The 19,906-nt window shown below is 39.8% G+C and overlaps 1 protein-coding gene across 4 annotated transcripts in view; it reads left to right on the top strand.

Moving 5' to 3' along the window:
- Positions 1–18,760, top strand: part of SMAD1 (SMAD family member 1) — a 74,130-nt gene extending 55,370 nt beyond the window's left edge. For all 4 annotated transcript variants that reach the window (XM_004758000.3, XM_004757999.3, XM_045078344.1 and 1 more), the window contains 5 exons: positions 1,685–1,942; positions 4,590–4,706; positions 7,721–7,942; positions 13,445–13,701; positions 17,412–18,760. In XM_004758000.3, the coding sequence (XP_004758057.1) occupies positions 1,685–1,942; positions 4,590–4,706; positions 7,721–7,942; positions 13,445–13,701; positions 17,412–17,555 (998 nt within the window). In that variant the 3' untranslated portion in view covers positions 17,556–18,760. The remainder of the gene's footprint in view (positions 1–1,684; positions 1,943–4,589; positions 4,707–7,720; positions 7,943–13,444; positions 13,702–17,411) is intronic.
- Positions 18,761–19,906: the final 1,146 nt, after the last annotated feature.

The raw sequence follows: 19,906 nt of genomic DNA, 5'->3' as shown, positions 1-19,906 counted from the left end.
CAAGGAGCTGTCTGGTGCAGCATTTGGGGGGAAGGGTTTAGAGCCCAGTGTTTACCCCCTTTTAAAGGCACTAATAATCAGACTTGAGACTACCGCTAAATGACCATGAAAGGCAAGTTGGAGAGTGGTAACTCACGCTGCAGCAGCCAATAGAAAAAGAATCGTTGATTGGATAGGTAATTCAAAGGTATTGTGCTATTTTGGAGCCTTTGTTTATTTGAAATATAGATTTCTGTTGACATTGGGAGAGCCTTTAAGACGATTTTTTTCTTCAGCAAAATAATTTATATTTCAGGTGACTCTTGAAAGGTAGAAGGAGGAATTATGCTTTTGATGACTTAATTTGGGTAGATTCCATCACTGTGCAGTAAAGGAAACACATTTATGATACTAAAAAGATTTGTTTTTAAGGGGTCCGTTAGTGGGGAATTTATTTCTACAGAGACCATTTAAGACCTTCAAAGACCTATTTTTACGTAAAAGAAAAAAACAATCTTTAGCTCATGAATAAGTGATAATCTAAGTGTTCACAGGACACATTTTCCTGCAGAAATGGTATAAGTTATAGATAAAGTCTCTGGAAAGCCCTCAGAAATCTACTTAATTCCTAATGCCACTAAATATTGTTTCTTTGGGAGAATATATTCTGAGTTCTGCCTGCCAACAACAGTATCAGATTTTAAATCCTCTCTCCTCTGTGCAGATTTCCAAATGGGTGATTTTTCTAGCCAAGGCCATGAAAGTTGTAGTAGGGGTTCAAGGAGCCCCTACTATGTTCCCAGGAAGGAGCTATCTGAAGACTGTGGTGAGAAGTTGAGGCTCTAAGCCATTTAGGGCTTGCTATCTTCCATTGACATCTTATTTATAGTGGCTTTGCCTCTAGAGGTTTCTGGAGGTTACAGACCATGCTAATTATTAACTCCTTAGCTTCCTGACATACAGAGCTTTTAGGAATGGCTTGAGCTGTTTTCTTTCCTCCTCTAATGGTGTGTGCATTTTGGGGCTTTATACTTTGAGTATCCAATTAGCAGAGTGTGGATTGTATAACCTGTTTCTTCCTTTGCCTGTTAGGTAGTGCTGAGGAGTACTGAGAAGTGGGTTAAATGCATTAATATCCTCAGAGAAAAAATGTTTTTGTGAAGTATGACGACTTGGACACAACGTGAAGTCTGTCCCACAAAACATATCTTGTCTAACTAACGACCTTCGTTGGCATTTGGATTTTATGCGGCTCCCTGTATTTATCCTCTTAGTGTTATTTACCGTGCCTCCTTTTGTTTTAAAATGAGTTGATATGTCAGTTTACAATATTTCTGGTGAATAATTCATACTATTCAATAAGTATTAACTCTTTCAATGGAAGAGCTTATCAACCAGAGGTGTGACCGTGGAACTCTCATTGATGGTATATGTTCTTAATTGTACTTTGGTTTTTAGTGAACAAAAACATTAAGAATTGGGGAACCCTAACGTTTTTAACATAAAAGGTGTTTTGCAGACTTTAATTGGGCAGTTTGTCTGTGCTGCATGTCTCTTAGCCATTCTAAAGAGACTGTTAGCGCATTTATTCCTGAGTGAAAAATGGCTTTGCTCAAGTTGGCAGGCGGGCAGGGCTTATCGTGACCTTACTACAGATTTTCATCATTTTCATGTTTGTCTCTTGCTTTTCTTTCCCTTTTTCCAGTTCTTCCTCCAGTGCTGGTTCCAAGACACAGCGAATATAATCCTCAGCACAGCCTGTTAGCTCAGTTCCGTAACTTAGGACAAAATGAGCCTCACATGCCACTCAACGCCACTTTTCCGGATTCTTTCCAGCAACCCAACAGCCATCCGTTCCCTCACTCCCCCAGTAGCAGCTACCCCAACTCTCCTGGAAGCAGCAGTGGCACCTACCCGCACTCGCCCACCAGCTCAGACCCAGGAAGCCCTTTCCAGATGCCAGGTGGGTTGGAATGTTCCTTGATGTTCGGGTCAGGTGCAAGAGTCGGGGGGGAAGCCCGGTGCACCTGCACTCCGAGAGCGCTTTCCCCTCTGCTCCATGGCGCTCTGCTCTCAGACTTAGGGTGCTGCTGTGGCTGGAGGGAGACCTCATGGTCAAGGAAGCAAATGTCCTCTTTGAGTTGTCAGGCACGGAAGCTTGAATAAGTTTTATTTTGGATTTTGAAGGGTTTGGAACAGCTGCATCCTTCTGGGTGGGGCATAATTGCATAATTGTCTTTGCTCCTGAAAAAAGAGAGAGAAAAATAATGTGTTGCACACATTTGTTGTACATGGTGGGGGGGGACCCTGTTGTAAGTGCAACCTTAGAAAAGCTATTTCCTGAGGGATCACACCTCCCTACTTAATTAAATTCATTTAAGTGGTGATGTAATCCCAAGAAACATATACTTTAGCAACAAAGGAAATGCAGCAGCAGTAGTGGAAACCATCTGCTTGTTTAACTTAGCAAAGACAAAAACAATTATCCTTTGTTAGATTGAACTGATGGTGTAATGTTTATCAAAATAAGTGATTAATTAGGACATATTTTTCAAATTATAGATTATTAAGCAAGCATCTCACAAAAAATGATTAGTGCCAAATTTCTTGCCAGTAGACTTGAAGAAGGATGCTCTATACAAAGACTTACTGAACTTCGATTAGCACGTCAAGGGGGGAAATGGGCGGGCAGGCTTGTTTATTAGGCCACTTGAAATGTTTTTCAGTAAATGCGAATTTGACAATAGTGCTAATATGTCCTCAAAAATTGAAAGTGGTCCATGCTTGATGGTGCTGTCTTTTAGTTCTATATATATTACTTCTTTTGGTCCTGAACCTTTTATTTTGCATGTTTTTTGTTTCTCAGTCCAAAACTGTTCAAGATGAGGCAGGGCAGCAGGGATATAGAGGAGTTTAAAAATCAAACTAAGTATCATCGGTTGATTTCCTGTTCACCCCACTGTCTCCCAGACTTGCTGGGTTTGATGAATAGGTAAGTGGTGAGGAGATAGTCTCAGAAGCTCTTGGCAAAGTCAGGGTGGGCCCAGAGGTGAGAAACTGGAAGATTACTGCTCGAGTTTACACTGTGTCTCCGACTGTGAGGGCTTAAGACCACAGGCCAAGTGAAGGAAATGTGGACAAGAGAGAGCTGCCAGGGGTAGGAGTGGGAACTCGGGGGACTAGTAGAGTATCACCCATTGCTGTCTGGTGGTCTGTCCCAGTGGTGCTGACGCCATTGGTGAAATTTTCACCAGCTCATTGACAGAAATTTACTGCATGTGGTCTGAGAGGATGCTCTGTCTTCATTCCTGCCTGGCAGGAAAGCAGAGTCGGTGTTACAGCTGCAGGGAAGAAGCTGAATTAAAAGAAGCTGGAGAAAGGGTGACAGAGGCATCCAGATAAGGTCCCCATAGTCCTGTCCTTGTGCTGTGAGTCCTTGCTTGTTGGCAGCTGGAGGGTGGGAGTTGCGGGGTTGAGAGTCATCTGGAAGGTCCGTCTTGGAAGTCCCTGACAAGCTGTAAAGGAGCGGCAGTGTGGGCCACCATCAAGCATGGAGCACTTTCAGTTTTTGAGGACATACCAGCACTATTGTCAAATTCGCATTTACTGAAAAACATTTCAAGTGGCTTAATAAACAGGCCTGCCCGCCCATTTCCCCCCCTTGACATGCTAATCAATGTTCAGTAAGTCTTTGTATAGAGCATCCTTCTTCAAGTCTGCTGGCCACCTGTCTTCCACAGTGAGCAGCCCTGAGTGATGTCGGCGCCTCCTCCAGGTTATTCATGGTGCCTGAAGTGAGAGCGTTGTTCCCTGCTCTGTCAGGTGTGCTAGATGGGCTCCCAATAGCTAGTAAGGAGCTAGCTTCTTGATCACAAAGGATTATGTGTGGGCAACCCATAACCCCTTATTTTATTTAAGAAAACACAAGATCCCTGTTAGTGTTCTTTGTTTCAAAAGTCATGTTCTGTGCCTCTTATTGTCAGCTGGCCTTGAGCTTTCTAGAAGAACATATATAAATTCTGAAATAGAAGATAGCTGTGATAAACAGATTATTATTCTGCTACTCGGGGTTTAAAACTAGTAACTGTTAAAGCAGGCAGGAAGAAGGTACTCCTAACGGAGTGCTGAAGTCAGGAGAAATGAACAGTTGAAGTCAATGACTTGGCTGTAATGATGAAGTTGGTAAATTCGTGAGAGCCTGTGGGTTTAATGAAATGTGGGTTTAATGAAAGAGACCCTGAAGCTCTACTTAAGAAATCCTATGTAGTTTTTCCATCCACCAGTGAAACTATGAAATGCAGACCTCCTCTCAAAGTGGATTGTATGAAAGTGTATTTAAGTACTCTTCTGGTTTCCAGAGAGTGTGAGGCTGGGTAGGCAGACAGCTCCTGGAACAGGCAGGTAGTGCTTTTCCTCCCTCTGGACCTCTGCTAGGGTTGTACCAGATCACAAAGTGTTAGTCACTTTCAGAAAGTTCAGTGTCTGTAGCAGCTGTTTTCCGATGGGGAGGTTGAAATGGGCAGTTCAATCTCAAGAATTTCACAAGATATATGTTTTAAGTGTGTATGTTTATTTAAGGAGAAAGAAATCATTTTCTTTACGCTTTGTAGCTGATACGCCCCCGCCTGCTTACCTGCCTCCCGAAGACCCCATGACCCAGGATGGCTCTCAGCCAATGGACACAAATATGATGGCACCTTCCCTGCCCTCAGAAATCAACAGAGGAGGTAAAATGCATTGCTCTTTATTCCCTTTTTCATGTCTAAAGTTTGTCTGTCCATTGTTACTCTCTCTCACAAATTTTATTAGTCTGTAGAAAGATAGCTATTAGAGAAAGAGCCCAGTAAGAGAAGCTAGATAGAATTTTTTGGATTACAGATAAGTCTTTCATATGAGGAACAAACATACCAAGTTAACTAATGAAGGCTTAAGTATAATTGTGCAGGTGTCTGTTGAGAGCACAAGACTTAATAATTTTGAATAATTTTGGTGATAAAGGAGTATTTTTAAGTGAGGGACAGAGGGGTAGTAGTAAAAACAATGAGCATAACATTACCGAAGTGGAGTTGTCACTGGCGATTTCCAAAATTAGAAGTTCATAGAACAAGGCTTCCCAAAGGTTCTTTTGTTGTAAGGATAGATATTCCTAAATGTCATTATTTTCCAGCTCTCCTCCATATACAGCTGCAGCTGGAACAAACTAGTAACATTTGTGTCTTTCTTGCTGTATTTTTTTTGTTTCTAACCTTGTTAGGAAAAGGGGCCAAGGCACATGTTTTTCCTGTTCTCACCTGAAGAGCATAAGCAGAACCTGTGAGCAGGATGGAGCATTTCTTTCCCTTTCTGGGAGTGGGGGGGGGGGGGGGTGCGTTTCCAGCCCTGTCCTGCCACCGGCAGTGACTGAGGGGAGAATGCCATCGCGCTGCACTGGTGAGTGGAGTGGGCCTCGCCGAGCAGAGAACGCGCCTCAGAGAGTGTGGGGAGGATCCCAGAGCACCCTAGGAAGGCATGACCATGTTGTCGAAGAAAACTGTTCCCAAACAACTTCTCATGGAAGAAAGTGCTTCCCTGATGCCCCATGGTGTGGGCCATTTCAATATGTATGCATTTTATGCAAATTGAATTTACAGTGCAATCTGATTACTAGGTGTATGTCTCATTTCATTCTTACTACATTTTTATGAAAATGGGAGATAGCTCAGACATTGTCAGAGTTGCTGACATTTTTTAAGTTCTTAAAATCTGATGGTAAACTCAAAGAACATTTCTTAGATGCGCAGTGTAATAAAATGGAATGTACACCTTTTTTAATCTGTAAAATGTTTTTACCTCTGTTTCATTATTGGCTCTGTATTTTATGGTTCCTCATACTCTCTCACACAATCTCCCAAACATAATTATCAACCAAAAAATAAAAATGCTGGTTTAGGAAAACAAAACAAAACAGAACTCCTCTGTCTCACACATCTTTGGCGTTTGTGTTCCGGGAACACAACAGCACGAGAGAATGGGCACAGCACCGCTGCCGGCGAGGAGCGTGGGGACCCTGCAGCTATTGCAGTTAAGCCAAAAATGTCTGATTTCAGGAAGCAGGCCTTTAAATTGCTATAAAAATTTTCCTTTAAATAGTTTTTATGAAATTTCCCCACTAGAATAAGTTTACATTTAATACCTTCATGAGGCAGGAACGTTGGCCTTTCTGCTAGTGTTTTACCTTGGGTGGTTTTCCTAAAGCAGGAGTTCGCACATTACGACCAGTTCAGCCTGCTGCCTGTTTTTGTAAATAAATTTTTATGGGAGCACAGCTCCGTCCATTACATATTATCTGTGGCAGCTTTAGCACTGCTGGGGCTGTATTCAGCACAGCTGAATAGTTACGGTAGAGACCAGATGGCCCACAAAATCTTTCTGGTCTTCTACAGAAAAAAGTGCGTCATCCTCTGACCTAAATGAATGACATCTTGAACAATCGCGATAGCTTATAAAAGCCTTCTTTAGTGATGTCGCAGCCTTCTTTTAAGCTTTAGCACTAGGTGAATCCTCAAGATCTTGCTCTTTGAAATACAGCACACTGACCGGTGGTAGTTGCTCGGCAGAGAAGAGAGCCTATGCCTGTATTCAGCTCCCTTGCTTAAGCGTATAGAGCAGCTAACGTATGCATGGAGTTTTTTAATGATCATGTTCTTTGTTTTTCTAAAATTAAGGGCATTGTGATGTCTGTGGAGGTTGATGTTAAGAACACAGAAGTACTTCTTCCCGAGCAGTTAGAGCTTACGCTTCTAATGTGGGTGTTCTTTCTCTTTTTACGACTGTACACTCAGGACCTCGTAAACCATTACGTATTGGCATACTGGGCATGCATGGTTTGTGTTCCTGGAATCGCTGAAGCAGTGGCATAAGAGGTTTTACTACAGAAGGAACTTATCTTTAGAACCTTTTAGTTGCAAATGTTTAGAAGCATGTTCTGTTTGGAGATTTGTTAGTCTTAAGAGATTTGACTTAACAAGCTGCATCCTGTCAGTAAAGTTGGGTAATTTCCATTGTTGGCCCATTCTGGGAATGGAGAGACAAAACACACCTGCTCTGCATGACTTAAAGCAAATATAAGGAAGTTAGCATGAAATCTGGATGAGAGAGATATGATTCATTCTGTAAAAATGGCCAGCTGGCAAGATTTCTTCCTGCGTTTGAGGACTGGAGCCGAGCTGTGGCCGTGATAGTTATTGGCAGCTAAATGTGAAGTAAGGGAACTTCTTATCAATAATTAGAAACTGATTTTCATTTGCTCGGCCTACGAAGGCTTTGTTGAAAGTCACCCTTTTTCTGCCAGCACCTTTGGCACGTTTCCTGTACTCGATTGTGCTCTTCCCATTTGTTTGTCACTTGCCACTTGCATTTCTTTAGATGGGGAGCCAGTGTCTGCGGTGGGGGTGACTTCCATTCTGGCATATGGCGGAGCAAGTACCATATTGTGAGTGGTCAGCAAATGCCGTTGGTGTGCTTGCTTAGCTGGCGTTCAGTGATCTGATAGTAGTTGGAGATTATTTTCCAATTAAAGGGGAATGTCACACTTAGCAAGGAGTTAGATGTGTTAGATGTCACAGAGAAACTGTACACATTATAATGGTGCTTGCTTTTCCGCATCTTCATTCCATGATTCTGAACCAGTTTCACAACAGTTTCAGGTTTTGAGAGCCCGAGGCACTAACCGAGGTTGACTCTGAGCTCTTCTTTCTTATAGATGTTCAGGCGGTTGCTTATGAGGAACCCAAACACTGGTGCTCTATTGTCTACTATGAGCTCAACAACCGTGTGGGTGAAGCGTTCCACGCCTCCTCCACAAGTGTGTTGGTGGATGGTTTCACCGATCCTTCCAACAATAAGAACCGTTTCTGCCTCGGGCTGCTGTCCAACGTTAACCGGAATTCCACTATCGAAAATACCAGGCGGCACATTGGAAAAGGTGAGTGTGTGCTTGAACCTCGTTCAGATGTTTATCTGTTGTGTCCCCATTCCCCCAGAACTGACTTAGTCGTTCCTGGGGCAGACTCGGAGAGCAAACACCAGGTAGTAAACACTGGCTCCAGTTTGTAAATATTTTTTCAGTTTCTATTACCAAGAAAATCTGCAGTTTTTGTGTCTGCCACCTCATGGGAGTTGATATTAATTAGCTAAAATAGTGATTTGGGGAGCACAATTCTATCTTACTTTTGCTGCAGAATAAAAGCAGCTGTTAGAAAGTGACTTAAAACCTCAAACTAAAGGCAGGTTAAAACAAGTAAACCTAATGTGTTTCGAATGAGTACCGTAACTCACGGGAAAAAGGAAGAAAGAACCAATCCAGAATAACTTACGAACATAGTGTTTGGCCATGTATCTACAGTCCGGGCCAGGTAGGGTAGAGTGCTTGCAAACGAATCCTGAACCTGTCTTAGTAGACTTGATTATCTAGTAGCAGTATGGGTGAAACAGTTCCAGAACTTTGAGACAGAAAGTGAAGCAAATGATTGAGTGCAGTGTTGCTAAGAGAAAGTCTGGCTTTTCACTGTGGAATGAGAAACATACCGGCGTGGAGAATGGCAACAGATAAACCCTGGGGTGGTATCAGGGTGAAATGACGATTTAATAATATGTGTGCGTATCTGTGTCTGCATGGTTAGGTTCTCGTGGATGTGTGTGTGTGCATATGTAGGTGCGCTCAAATATGTGTATAATCTCTGATCTGTCTGCTGGAAGGGCCAACAGGCAAAGACACCCAGGAAAAGGGAGTACATCTGGTGCTCAGGCCATCATCTCTAACACCATTTCCCACTGAGCGAGGATCCGGGGCTTATCGGGGAAAGGGCTGACTCCGGGTAGACAACGATGAGCCCAGAACATTTTGTTACACCAGACATGAAGAAACACGAAAATGATGGGGGCCTGTCACGGAAGCCAACTTGGAGGGGCTTCCCCTGGCCAATTCTGGGGCAGTTTAAGTACCAAAATAATTAAGTGCAGCTATGGATTTTAAACCACTGAAAGACAACAGTAATTTGTAAGTCCCTGCCGATAATAAATCGCTACAGGAATGAATGAATGGGGAAGGCTGGTTGGGAAATGCAGAGTGAGTGCTAGAGCTAGAAAGTCATCATTTTGCAACCATCAGTCAGGAATCCTCAGTGGATGCTACACAGAGAACTTTTGGCAAGAATCAGGATATTTGCATGGTCTTGCAGTGTCTCCTCACAGCCTGCCTATTAGTTACTAGGGAGAATAAAAATCACTAGTTACGGGCGCCTGGGTGGCTCAGTGGGTTAAGCCACTGCCTTAGGCTCGGGTCATGATCTCAGCGTCCTGGGATCGAGTCCCGCATCGAGCTCTCTGCTCTGCAGGGAGCCTGCATCCCTCTCTCTCTCTCTCTCTCTCTCTCTCTCTGCTTGCCTCTCCATCTACTTGTGATCTCTCTCTGTCAAATGAATAAATAAAATCTTAAAAAAAAAATCACTAGTTACACAGTAGAGACACTGGAGAGCGTCTTGCCTGGGAGATCAAAATTATCATCACCAGTGAAAGAAGATGGATTTCATATGCCACTAGATGTGATGCCCTGAGTACGAGGTAGCATCACCTATGCAGAATTCCAGTTGAGATCCAGTTGAGATGCAAATCTTAATCTCATCAATGGGGAATGTTCACACAAACTGAAAATTCTACTCAAAAGGGAGAGGAGGAACTGCATTCTTCCAAAATAATCAACGTCAGAAGGCAAAGGTATGGAAATGTTCCACATTAAAAGAGATTAAAGAACTGTGACAGCTGTGTAATAAGCTGACCCTGAACACGATCTGTCCCAGAAAGGGGGAAAAATACCACAGAGGACCTTACTGGGGTCAGCAGGCAGAGTTAGAACATGAGTGATAGATTAGATACAACTGACTATTGTACCAATGTTCCATGCACTGGCTTTGCTAACTGTACTGTGGCTATAGAAGAGAATACCCCTAGTCTTAGGAAAAACACACACACGTGTATACATAAAGATATCTATCCATCCAGAACTAACCCTGTGTCACAGTATAGGCAGACAGGTGCATATATACATGTATATATCTCTGGACATGTATATATGAATGTATCTGAGGGTATGTATGAAAGCATAGGAGGGAAGGGGGTGCAAACTATCAGACACCTGGAATAAATTGTCACAATAGTGGCTAGATGAGTGCTCTTTGTTCGTTATTCTTGGCTGTTCTATTTCTGTACATTTAAAACTATTTTCATAGTAAACATTTTTTAAAATGACCTACTATAAAATTTAGAACAGTGGACCAAATCAAGTGGTTATTTAATAAATGTTTAAAAGGCATTTGAGATAAAAGTTCAACACTTGATCCATAAACAAAAACACCTCCTAAAACAGGAATTAGTAGGTAGTTCCTTAATACAATTAAGAGGGGGAAAAAAACAAACCCTAAACTCCACATGTGATGAAGAAATGCTAGAACCTAGGTTCATGACATATAGATATCTATGATCTATAAGCCCTGGAAATTGTGCATAAGCACAATTTTGCATGCATTTGGGATAGAGGACTGTATTTTTCAATAAGTTCTAAAGTTGACCATTACCCCAAAGCACTAAGAAGTCATTGTACTCTGAAACATTTCTATTAAAAATGAGGAAGAGGGGCATTTGGGTGGCTCAGTTGGTTAAAATGTCTGACTCTTGATCTTGATCTAGGGTCGTGAGTTCAAGCCTTGTATTGGGCTCCATGCTTGGCATGGAGCCTACTTAAAGAAAAAAAAAGAAGATTTTAGGAAGAAAATAAGGATTCTAGGAATGCTGTTACTTAAAATTGTTTCAGATACCTTGACTAGTGTATTCAAATGTAGAATTATCAATAATGGAAATAAGCCAAAATTATCATTATTGCAGATGATATGATTAACTAATTGACAGTAGTCTCGGGGTAGATTCTTGAAGTAAAATTAGGTCAAAAGTAGGTCTTGATATATTATGCCAAATTATTTTCCAGGAAGCTTTTATTAATTTCCACTTGTACCATAAGTCTGTTTTGTGAGTGTCTTTCCTCCTTAACCCACATTGGTATTACTGACATAAGTAATACTGACTGTGGTAATAATTTTGGCCACTGTGTGTATTCAAAAGTTATGGTTGTTTATCTAGAAACTTCTAAAGAATTTATTTTTAGAAACTATGTGCCAGTTTTATTCAATCTGGGAATAACCAGTTAGAAAATATAGTGGAGGAGGAAATGAAATTTCCAATAGCAACAGAAAATGTAGTTTTTTTGGAAATAATCTGAATAAGCAATACATGAGAATTATGTAAAGAAAACCAAATTTTATTGAGAGAAAGAAAATTTAGATATATAAATAAGCGGTCAGTGTTCCTTAAAGAGAAGGCTTAAGATTAAGAGAATATTTTAGGGACATCTATTCTTCCTAATTTCAGTTTGTGGTTTAAAACAATCCATGCTAGAATCACAATGTGTTATTTTTTTGAAAGTTGGAAAATGTGTTCTGATATCGCCTGGCAGGATAAACAAGTGAAAATAGCTAAATTTTTTAATGGAAGAGTAAGGAAAAAATTCTTGATGTTAGGTTAATTAAATATTATGAAACTACAGTTAAATCAGGTTTAGACAAAATGGGTAGAATAAACTAAACTCGGACTATATTGTATTTCAAAATTAATATATGTTAAGTGAAGCATAACAAATCGGTAGTCTTCTAGTGGTCCTGCGGTAACAAAGTTAGCTTTTAGGTGAGGCCGTAGAGAGAAACCCTGACCTCATTTCATATATGCAAATAGATTAATGAATTGAGTTTTCTTTAATGGCAAGCTATTAAGAAGCTAGAAGAAAATACATTTGATCAGAGAGGTAGAAATTTTCTAAGCATAAAAAGCAATAGAAAAGATCACAAGAGATTTGACTACTCAAAGCTTTCAAACTTTGTGTATTAAAGAAAAATACAAAGGACTGATGGGGAAACAAATAGGAAATAAATTATTTATATCTTACACGTAGCTCATAAAAAAACAATAAAAATACTAGAACCCCAGTGGAATAAATAGGTAAAAAATAAGAACCCTTATGAACAGTAAGTTCATAAGAGAAACACAGATGGCTAATAAACAAACGAGAGCATATCCAGTCTCACATGTAAATTAAAACAATACTGTTTTTAGGCTGTGATTTATTTTATTTGTTTTTGTCTTAAGCTCACTCCATCCTGGCACAGGCAGAATGAGAAGGGCCCTCCTACACTGCTGGTGGGGTGTAAATTGATACAAGCATTCTGGAAAGTCACTTGGCAAAGCGAATCAAGAGCCTTTGATCCGGCAATTTAACTTCCAGGAATCTCTCCTAAGGATATTAATCAGAAATTATCCAGAGACATTTATCCTGGCATTGTTATAACAGAAAATTAGTATCAGTGCTGTGGTCCCGTGTTGGGAGAATCGCTAAAGTAAATTGTTGTGTCCGTATAGTCATGTAGATTATGTTAAAATGTTTGCAGAGAAAGTTTAGTAATACTCAAAACCTGGAATCCAGTGTGTCCAAATATTAACAGTTACTGCCTCTGTGTCACAAAATAAGTGATACTTTCTGCTTCTTTATATTTGGTTTTACTTTCTAAATGCTCAAAAACGAATGCTGCTCATTTTTATAATCAGCAAAAAAAGTAAACACACACACTCTTAAATTGTTTTCTCTACATCACACAGGAAAATGGGCTTCTGTTCCAGTAGCTATTTAATTGTTACAGAAGTCTTAGCCATTGTGTGTACATGTAAGCACAAAACTCAATTTTTTGGATTGTATTGGAGACAATAGTTTAAGGATTGGCTGAGACCTGCCAGAGTTCCCGAGTTCCCTGCAAGGTAGAGTGTTTAAAGCCACATGGGATGTGACTCTGTTCGCTGCGTGGCCTGTAATAAAGTAATGTCCCTTACTGGCGTAGGGCTTTGTCAGAAAGCGCCCCCCCCCACCGCCACACACACTTTACTTTTTTTTAAAGGCTGAGTAGGATCAATTTCCTACACTCTAAGATGTCACAGGAAGAAGTTTGGAGCAGATGGTAGTTCGGTGAGATCAGATTGCACACAGTATGAATTATTTTTATAATTATTTTCTCCCGGACCTTACATCTGACAGCTCTCAGCAGTACTGCCTCCACCTCAGATTTGCTAGTTCTTTCACTCGTCTTGGCCCTCCTTTCTCTCCTGTCTTTGTTATGTTATTTCCTAGAAACCTCTTAGACATACGTGTTAACAAAAGAACATTTTGTGAACTAATAGGGTTAAATGAGATTTTATCAGTTGTCCAAGATTTGGAGCGGATCTCTCTAATTAGCCAAAGTTTAAATCCATGCAAATTCATATACTGAAGATACACAGAAGCTTTACCGCTGTGAAAAGTGATGATGAAGACATTGCACATGTTGTCTTCCTGCAGGAGTACATCTTTACTACGTGGGAGGGGAAGTGTATGCCGAGTGCCTCAGCGACAGCAGCATCTTTGTGCAGAGTCGGAACTGCAACTACCATCATGGATTTCACCCCACTACTGTCTGCAAGATCCCTAGTGGGTGTAGTTTGAAAATCTTCAATAACCAAGAATTCGCTCAGTTATTGGCACAGTCTGTGAACCATGGCTTCGAGACAGTCTATGAGCTCACTAAAATGTGCACTATCCGCATGAGCTTTGTAAAGGTAAGTGAACTCCGTTGCTCTGGTTAGGGCTTGACTTGCTGCACTTCATCTCGGTGTATAAATCTGGGTCTTCTTGCTATGTGTCCATAGAAGCCCACTTATTACCTAGGCGTTTTTGAACTTGAGTAAGGATGTCAGTTATTAGGAGGATATAATTAGAATTACAGGAGTGTTTGTATTAAATGTCAAGAGTGTAGGAGCCTCGAATAACTTTTTCCTATTCAAATAGGCATGATTTTAACTATTGTAGTACCATAAGAAAATGTTATGCTATGTGTTTAACACTTATAATTTAATCACATGGTTTTCTTAGGAGGTCAGTTGAGTTAAATACATGTCCCTTCCTTTTCATTCTGTTTCAGTACTTAGATGGTGGTAAACACTTGTTGCTTTTGTCTCAGCAATAAACAAGTGATCTTTTTGTAAATATTCATCACACTGGGGTTTACTTTTGACTGGTCAGGGTTTTTAAAAAGTGTTTTCAGTAAAACCTCATCATTTTCTTATAATTCAAAAATTAATAAGACCCTTGCCCACAGATCAGTAGATGCCTTAGTTCTAAGATTATAGTTAGGGTTGAGGATGGAGAAGGTTAAAGACATTGCTCACAATAATTGATCTCTTTTCTGCCTTCGCTTCTGCTTCTGAGAAATAAATTTTAAGATGTTATTGAAATGTAAAAAAAAATTAAATATCTGATTAGATTTCATGAGTTGTAACTTACTGTAGTGATTGACTTGTCTCTGAGTTCTCAAAGATAAATTTTCATCCTCTGTTACCTTGAGAAACAGAACTAATTATATATTTGGGTGAGGCAATCACCTTTTATGTCCTCTCTTCAGAAGCTCACCTAACTTGTTGTTAAACCTGTTCTGTAATGTGTGTGTTACAGAGGGTAATTTTGGAACTTTACTTTGTTAATCATCCTTTAGATCAAAGATACCTTTCTACTATCTTTTTTTCTTACTTCTTTGAATCATATTAGCAGATTTTGACAGCGTTCTTTTAATATTTTCTCGAAACATTATTCAGCAGTTCTTTGTAGCTGAGTCTGGTGCTTTTTTAGTATTAAGAAGGGTTTTTTTACCCTTTAGAGAGGTTAACCAATATGCTGTGTACCCGTGAGACTATGAAGATCTTTCTCATCCACAACTAACATTCACTGTATAATTTTTGACTTTGCATTTTGGCTAAAGTGAATTTTAAAATGGGGACAGTAACTTGCCACCAGTGCTTTTTGTTTGTTGTTTTATGGTATGGAGGAAAGAGTACCTGTTAAGAGTCAAAAGACCTGACTCTGGTTTTATCTGCCATTTTAACTGTGCGATTAAAGCACAGGGATCCTTTGCTGGTCCTCGTGATCATCATCTTTAAAATGGGTGGATGGAGTTGGGAACTGTGGTAACCTTTACCGGGGTTCCTTGAGAGTCTACTATTACTGAAGGACCACTCATGTAGAATTTATGACTCTACTGCTTTAGCTGGCTTTCTCCTCAAGCTCATTTCATATTGATTACCCCCTTTTTTTTAATAATTTTTTATTTTTTATAAACATATATTTTTATCCCCAGGGGTACAGGTCTGTGAATCACCATGTTTACACACTTCACAGCACTCACCAAAGCACATACCCTCCCCAATGTCGTTTTACTTTTATACATTTCAAATTACGTTTACAGAAGAAAGAACAAACTTTACGCTAATAAAGAGTGTTTATGATATAAGGATATGCATTAAAATGTATTAGATTTCATTCATTCAGCAAATATTTTTAGCACTATTCCAGAGAATTAATGCAAAGATGAAAAAGCACCTGGTTCACAATGCTAATGGCCTATTATATGTTTAATTATAAAATAATGTGGTATATACTGGAATGGAGGGTAATACAATAGAATAATATATATATGAGATATATTAATATAATATATAATAATAATATAATGAACATTGCTGGGAGGCTGGATTTGGAGTTGAGGATAAACAAATTCTCTTTTAGAACTCCTGCTGACATGATAAAGGGCATCTGCTTATACATTTGCAACAAAAAAATTGCCTAGTGGGGCACCTGGGTGGCTCAGTTGGTTAAGCAACTGCCTTCGGCTCAGGTCATGGTCCCGGAGTCCTGGGATCAAGTCCCACATCAGGCCCCCAGCTCCATGGGGAGTCTGCTTCTCCCTCTGACCCTCTCGCCTCTCATGCTCTCTCTCAAATAAATAAATAAATAGATAGATAAATAAATAAAGAAAACCTTTAAAAAAAATTGCCTAGTGTTTCTATGGTCTTGTTCTTTGTTATCATAAGGATTGCATACCTTGCCCTTGTCACACTTAGCATCTTAGAGAAATGATACAGAACATTTTACTAATATTAATAGTCAATCATGTGTTATTTTGAAGACTGACATTTTGGACTTTAAAGCACACGTTTTATAAATTATTTGCACAGTAAACTCCCCATATTTCTGAAAAATCCAAGTCATTTCAGCTCAACAAGTATCTCTAGGGCTCTGCTTTATGCCATTCACCTTGCTAGGTGTTTGCAATCAAAGATAAATAAGATCTGGGGTGCCTGGGTGGCTCCGTTGTTAAACATCTGCTTTCAGCTCAGATCATGATCCCAGGGTCCTGGGTTTGAGCCCCACATCTGGCTCCCTGCTCAGTGGGAAGCCTGCTTCTCTCACTCCCCCTGCTTCTGTTCCCTCTCTGTCAAATAAATAAATAAATAATCTTAAAAAAAAAGATAAATAAGATATGATCCCTGCCTTCAAAGAACTTACTATCTAATGGAAGAAACATACACACAAACCTTTAAATTAAGATTAGCGATGTACTGATAGAAGTAGAAATGCATGGATGTATATATGTATGGAGTTCATGTATCACAACTTTTTCCTGAAAGTTCTGATATTTATATGTATTTCTTGAATGTCCTGGAGTAAGTAGGTGTCAGAGATAAATGGTACCCAACCTTCTCTGACATCCCTCAGGAAACAAGGGGTTTATCAGAGCTTTCCCATTGCCCACCACAACAGTAAGTTTTTTTGATCTTCACAATTGCAAGATTACCTTTCTCTTTTTCACTTTAGTGTCCCAATTCAGTAATACTGAAGATGTCAGGCAAGCTGCCTTCTTGTACAAATGTGTAATGGAATCTGTTGATTTGAAACAGTGATTAGGTGTCAGTAATAGCTTTTTGGATATGTGTGTGCTTCTGCCAGCTTGCTTCGAGATTGAAAGATCAAGAGCTCTTGTGTTGCTAGGAGGACTGTCAGTGACTGAGTGGGCAAGAAGCAGAATGTCAGTTTGTCTAACATAACTTTTCCTTATTTTCTTGGTGATAGTGAGTATTTAACATCTGTTACAATACTATCAGTAACACAGTGGGCAATGAATATGAAAGGTAAAAAGTGCCTTTGTTAGAACAGCCTTATAAGGTATTTTGAAACTTCCATTCCCCAAGAGCACTACTTCTTAACCTGGAATGTGTGGAGGGACCTTAGGGAGCCTTGAACACACCCATCCCCTGAAATGGCCTTCCAAATTGTGTGGGTGCGTGTGTGTGTGGGGGGGGGTGTTTGTGCACACAAGCATCTGCCTTACGGAAAGCATCCGTGTCTTTAATCAGCGTTTCTGGTTATGGGAATTCTTCTTACTTAAAAGTTTAACCACCGTGTTAAGCAGGTTAATGACCTCCAATGTGTCTTCTAGGGCTGGGGAGCAGAGTACCACCGCCAGGATGTTACTAGCACCCCCTGCTGGATTGAGATCCACCTGCACGGCCCCCTCCAGTGGCTGGATAAAGTTCTTACTCAGATGGGTTCACCTCACAATCCTATTTCATCTGTGTCTTAAACGGCCTCAGGCTTCTGCCTCTTGAAAACTATTGAGCCTTGCATGTACTTGAAGGATGGATGAGTGAGTCAGACGCGATCAAGAACTGACAAAGGAGCCTTGATAATACTTGACCTCTGTGACCAACTGTTGGATTCAGAAATTTAAAAAACCTTGGTAACATACTGTCGATATCAAGAACCCGTTTAGTTTACATTGTAACATTCTATGGTAAAATCAACTAAAATGCATACTTTTAGCAGGACTTCATGTAGAGTTAAAGGAGAGATGGCCAAGCCAGGGACAAATTATCTATCGGAGAAATGGTCCTAAGAGATTCTTTTGTGTTTGGCACTTTAAGGTCATCGTTTGGCAAAAGTTTAGCATTAATAGTCTCTCTGAAGTGTGTTTTTATCAGGTTTAGAACCCATGTTGAGTCTTCTCTTCATGGGTTTTCATAATATTTTAAAACTATTTGTTTAGTAACGGTTTTTGTTTTTTAAGTAAAGTTTAGTCTTGATGATATACATGGTAATCTTTCTAAAATTGTATGCTGACCATACTGCTGTCAGAATAATGTTAGGCATATGCTCTTTGCTAAATATATATGTACAGAATATTTGGAAGTTAAGAATTGATTAGACTAGTGGATATAGGAGTATTTGAGGGGGGTGGGGGAGAGGGAAATGACAACTGCAAATGTAGAATATACTGTAAAGAGTCAGTTTGTTGCTTTCAAGAAACAAACTGATGTCTGAATTTTGCTGTGTTTCAATTTTTTAGAGATTTTATCCTACTTTTTTTTTTTCATGTCTTCTATCCCTTCCTCTCCATAAAGCAGTTATGCAGCCGTTTCATTCATATAACTGTGAGAGCAAATGAGTAATTCCTGCTACTCTGAAACCGACTGCCTGTATGTTTCAATACCAATTGTATGGAGTGCTTGAATGTAATAATCAGTTTTTATGGAGTTTACAGAAATGGGCTTTAATTTTCAAGTGAATTGTTTGCCAAACCTAGTAACTGTTTAATATTTGGAGGATTTAAAGAACATCCCTGTTTAAATCCATTTCAAACTTTTTAAATTTTTTGTACTATGTTTGGTTTTATTTTTCTTCTGCTAATCTTTTATATTCACTTATGCTCTCGTACATTGAGTACTTTTATTCCAAAACTAGAGGGTTTTCTCTACTGGAAATTTTAAATAAACCTGTCATTATTGCTTACTTTGATTAAAACTTTGTTGTTTCCGTCCTGAGTTCACTCACTAGATTTTAGGACTAGTAAGATTTACTACTCTTCTGAGAGATTTTTCTCAAATATTCCTTGCCAAGCGTAACAAACTAAATTACTAACACAGAGACAGAGGAAACTGAATAGTGAAGAGAGCAGAGTCCCTTTAAATCAGAAAAGGAAGGACATGTGGAACTTTGGAAATTAAGAAAAAAGAACTAGCAAAATTTGGAATTTTAGACCTAGTTGTATGAGCTTCTTTGTGTGAGGAATTCCAGCACCAGCAATTGTTGATGGACAACACTCTGTCAACCAAAAGAATGCAAGTGTAATATTGGGAAGGAATGAGAACTGAAACCACAAGACAGGGGTTCACTTGCCCATATGCTTGCCGTGGGAATGATGCAGCCCCTCTCCCATCCCCTGCCCTGGTCCCAACAGTCTGCCCAGGAAGGACACAGACTTGAGGACACTTAGAGTCTTCCCTGGCCAAAATGATGCAACCCTTTCTCCTTTGTATTTTCAGTTTATTTTAAACATTTTATTTATTTATTTGACAGAGAGACAGCAAGAGAGAGAGCACAAGCAGAGGGGGAGGCAGACTCCCCAACGAGCAGGGAACTGGACATGGGGCTCTATCCTATCTTACCCACAGTTGTTTACTAGCCCCACTGATTGCCCAAACAATGACTATGCAGAAATTTCTACTGCATCTTGCTGGATCCAGAAAACATCATTTGCAAGTGGAGAGAGCCCTGGAGAGAATACCTATAACACATGTTTATATGTGTCTGCTGGGTTACCTAACTTTTAGGAATCCCTATTTCCTTACCTGTAAAAAGAAGATAATGCTGTTGTAGTTTCCTTATCACAAAGTCCAGGTGAAGCTCTGTTGAAAGAAAGAAGTGTGAAAATACCTTGGGAACATAATTGACACATAAGAACAGGTGTCACTCTTTACCTAAACCCTCCTCTGGACTCTGTTTCTCCATTTCCCTGCGAAATCATTCCTTGCACAGGTGACCTGGATTGATGATGGTGATTTGCACAATATCATAAGAGAAGATGAATAAAAGCTATTGAACTTCAACAATGAAGTATCACTGAAAATTATCTAACAATAAAGAGGACAGATCAGG

The sequence above is a fragment of the Mustela putorius genome, unplaced genomic scaffold (genome assembly GCF_011764305.1).
Source record: "Mustela putorius furo isolate JIRA1106 unplaced genomic scaffold, ASM1176430v1.1 tig00000242_pilon_pilon_pilon, whole genome shotgun sequence".
Taxonomy (NCBI): Eukaryota; Metazoa; Chordata; class Mammalia; order Carnivora; family Mustelidae; genus Mustela; species Mustela putorius.
Note: the sequence above shows the minus strand (reverse complement) of the source record. Positions and strands in the feature narration are given on the sequence as shown.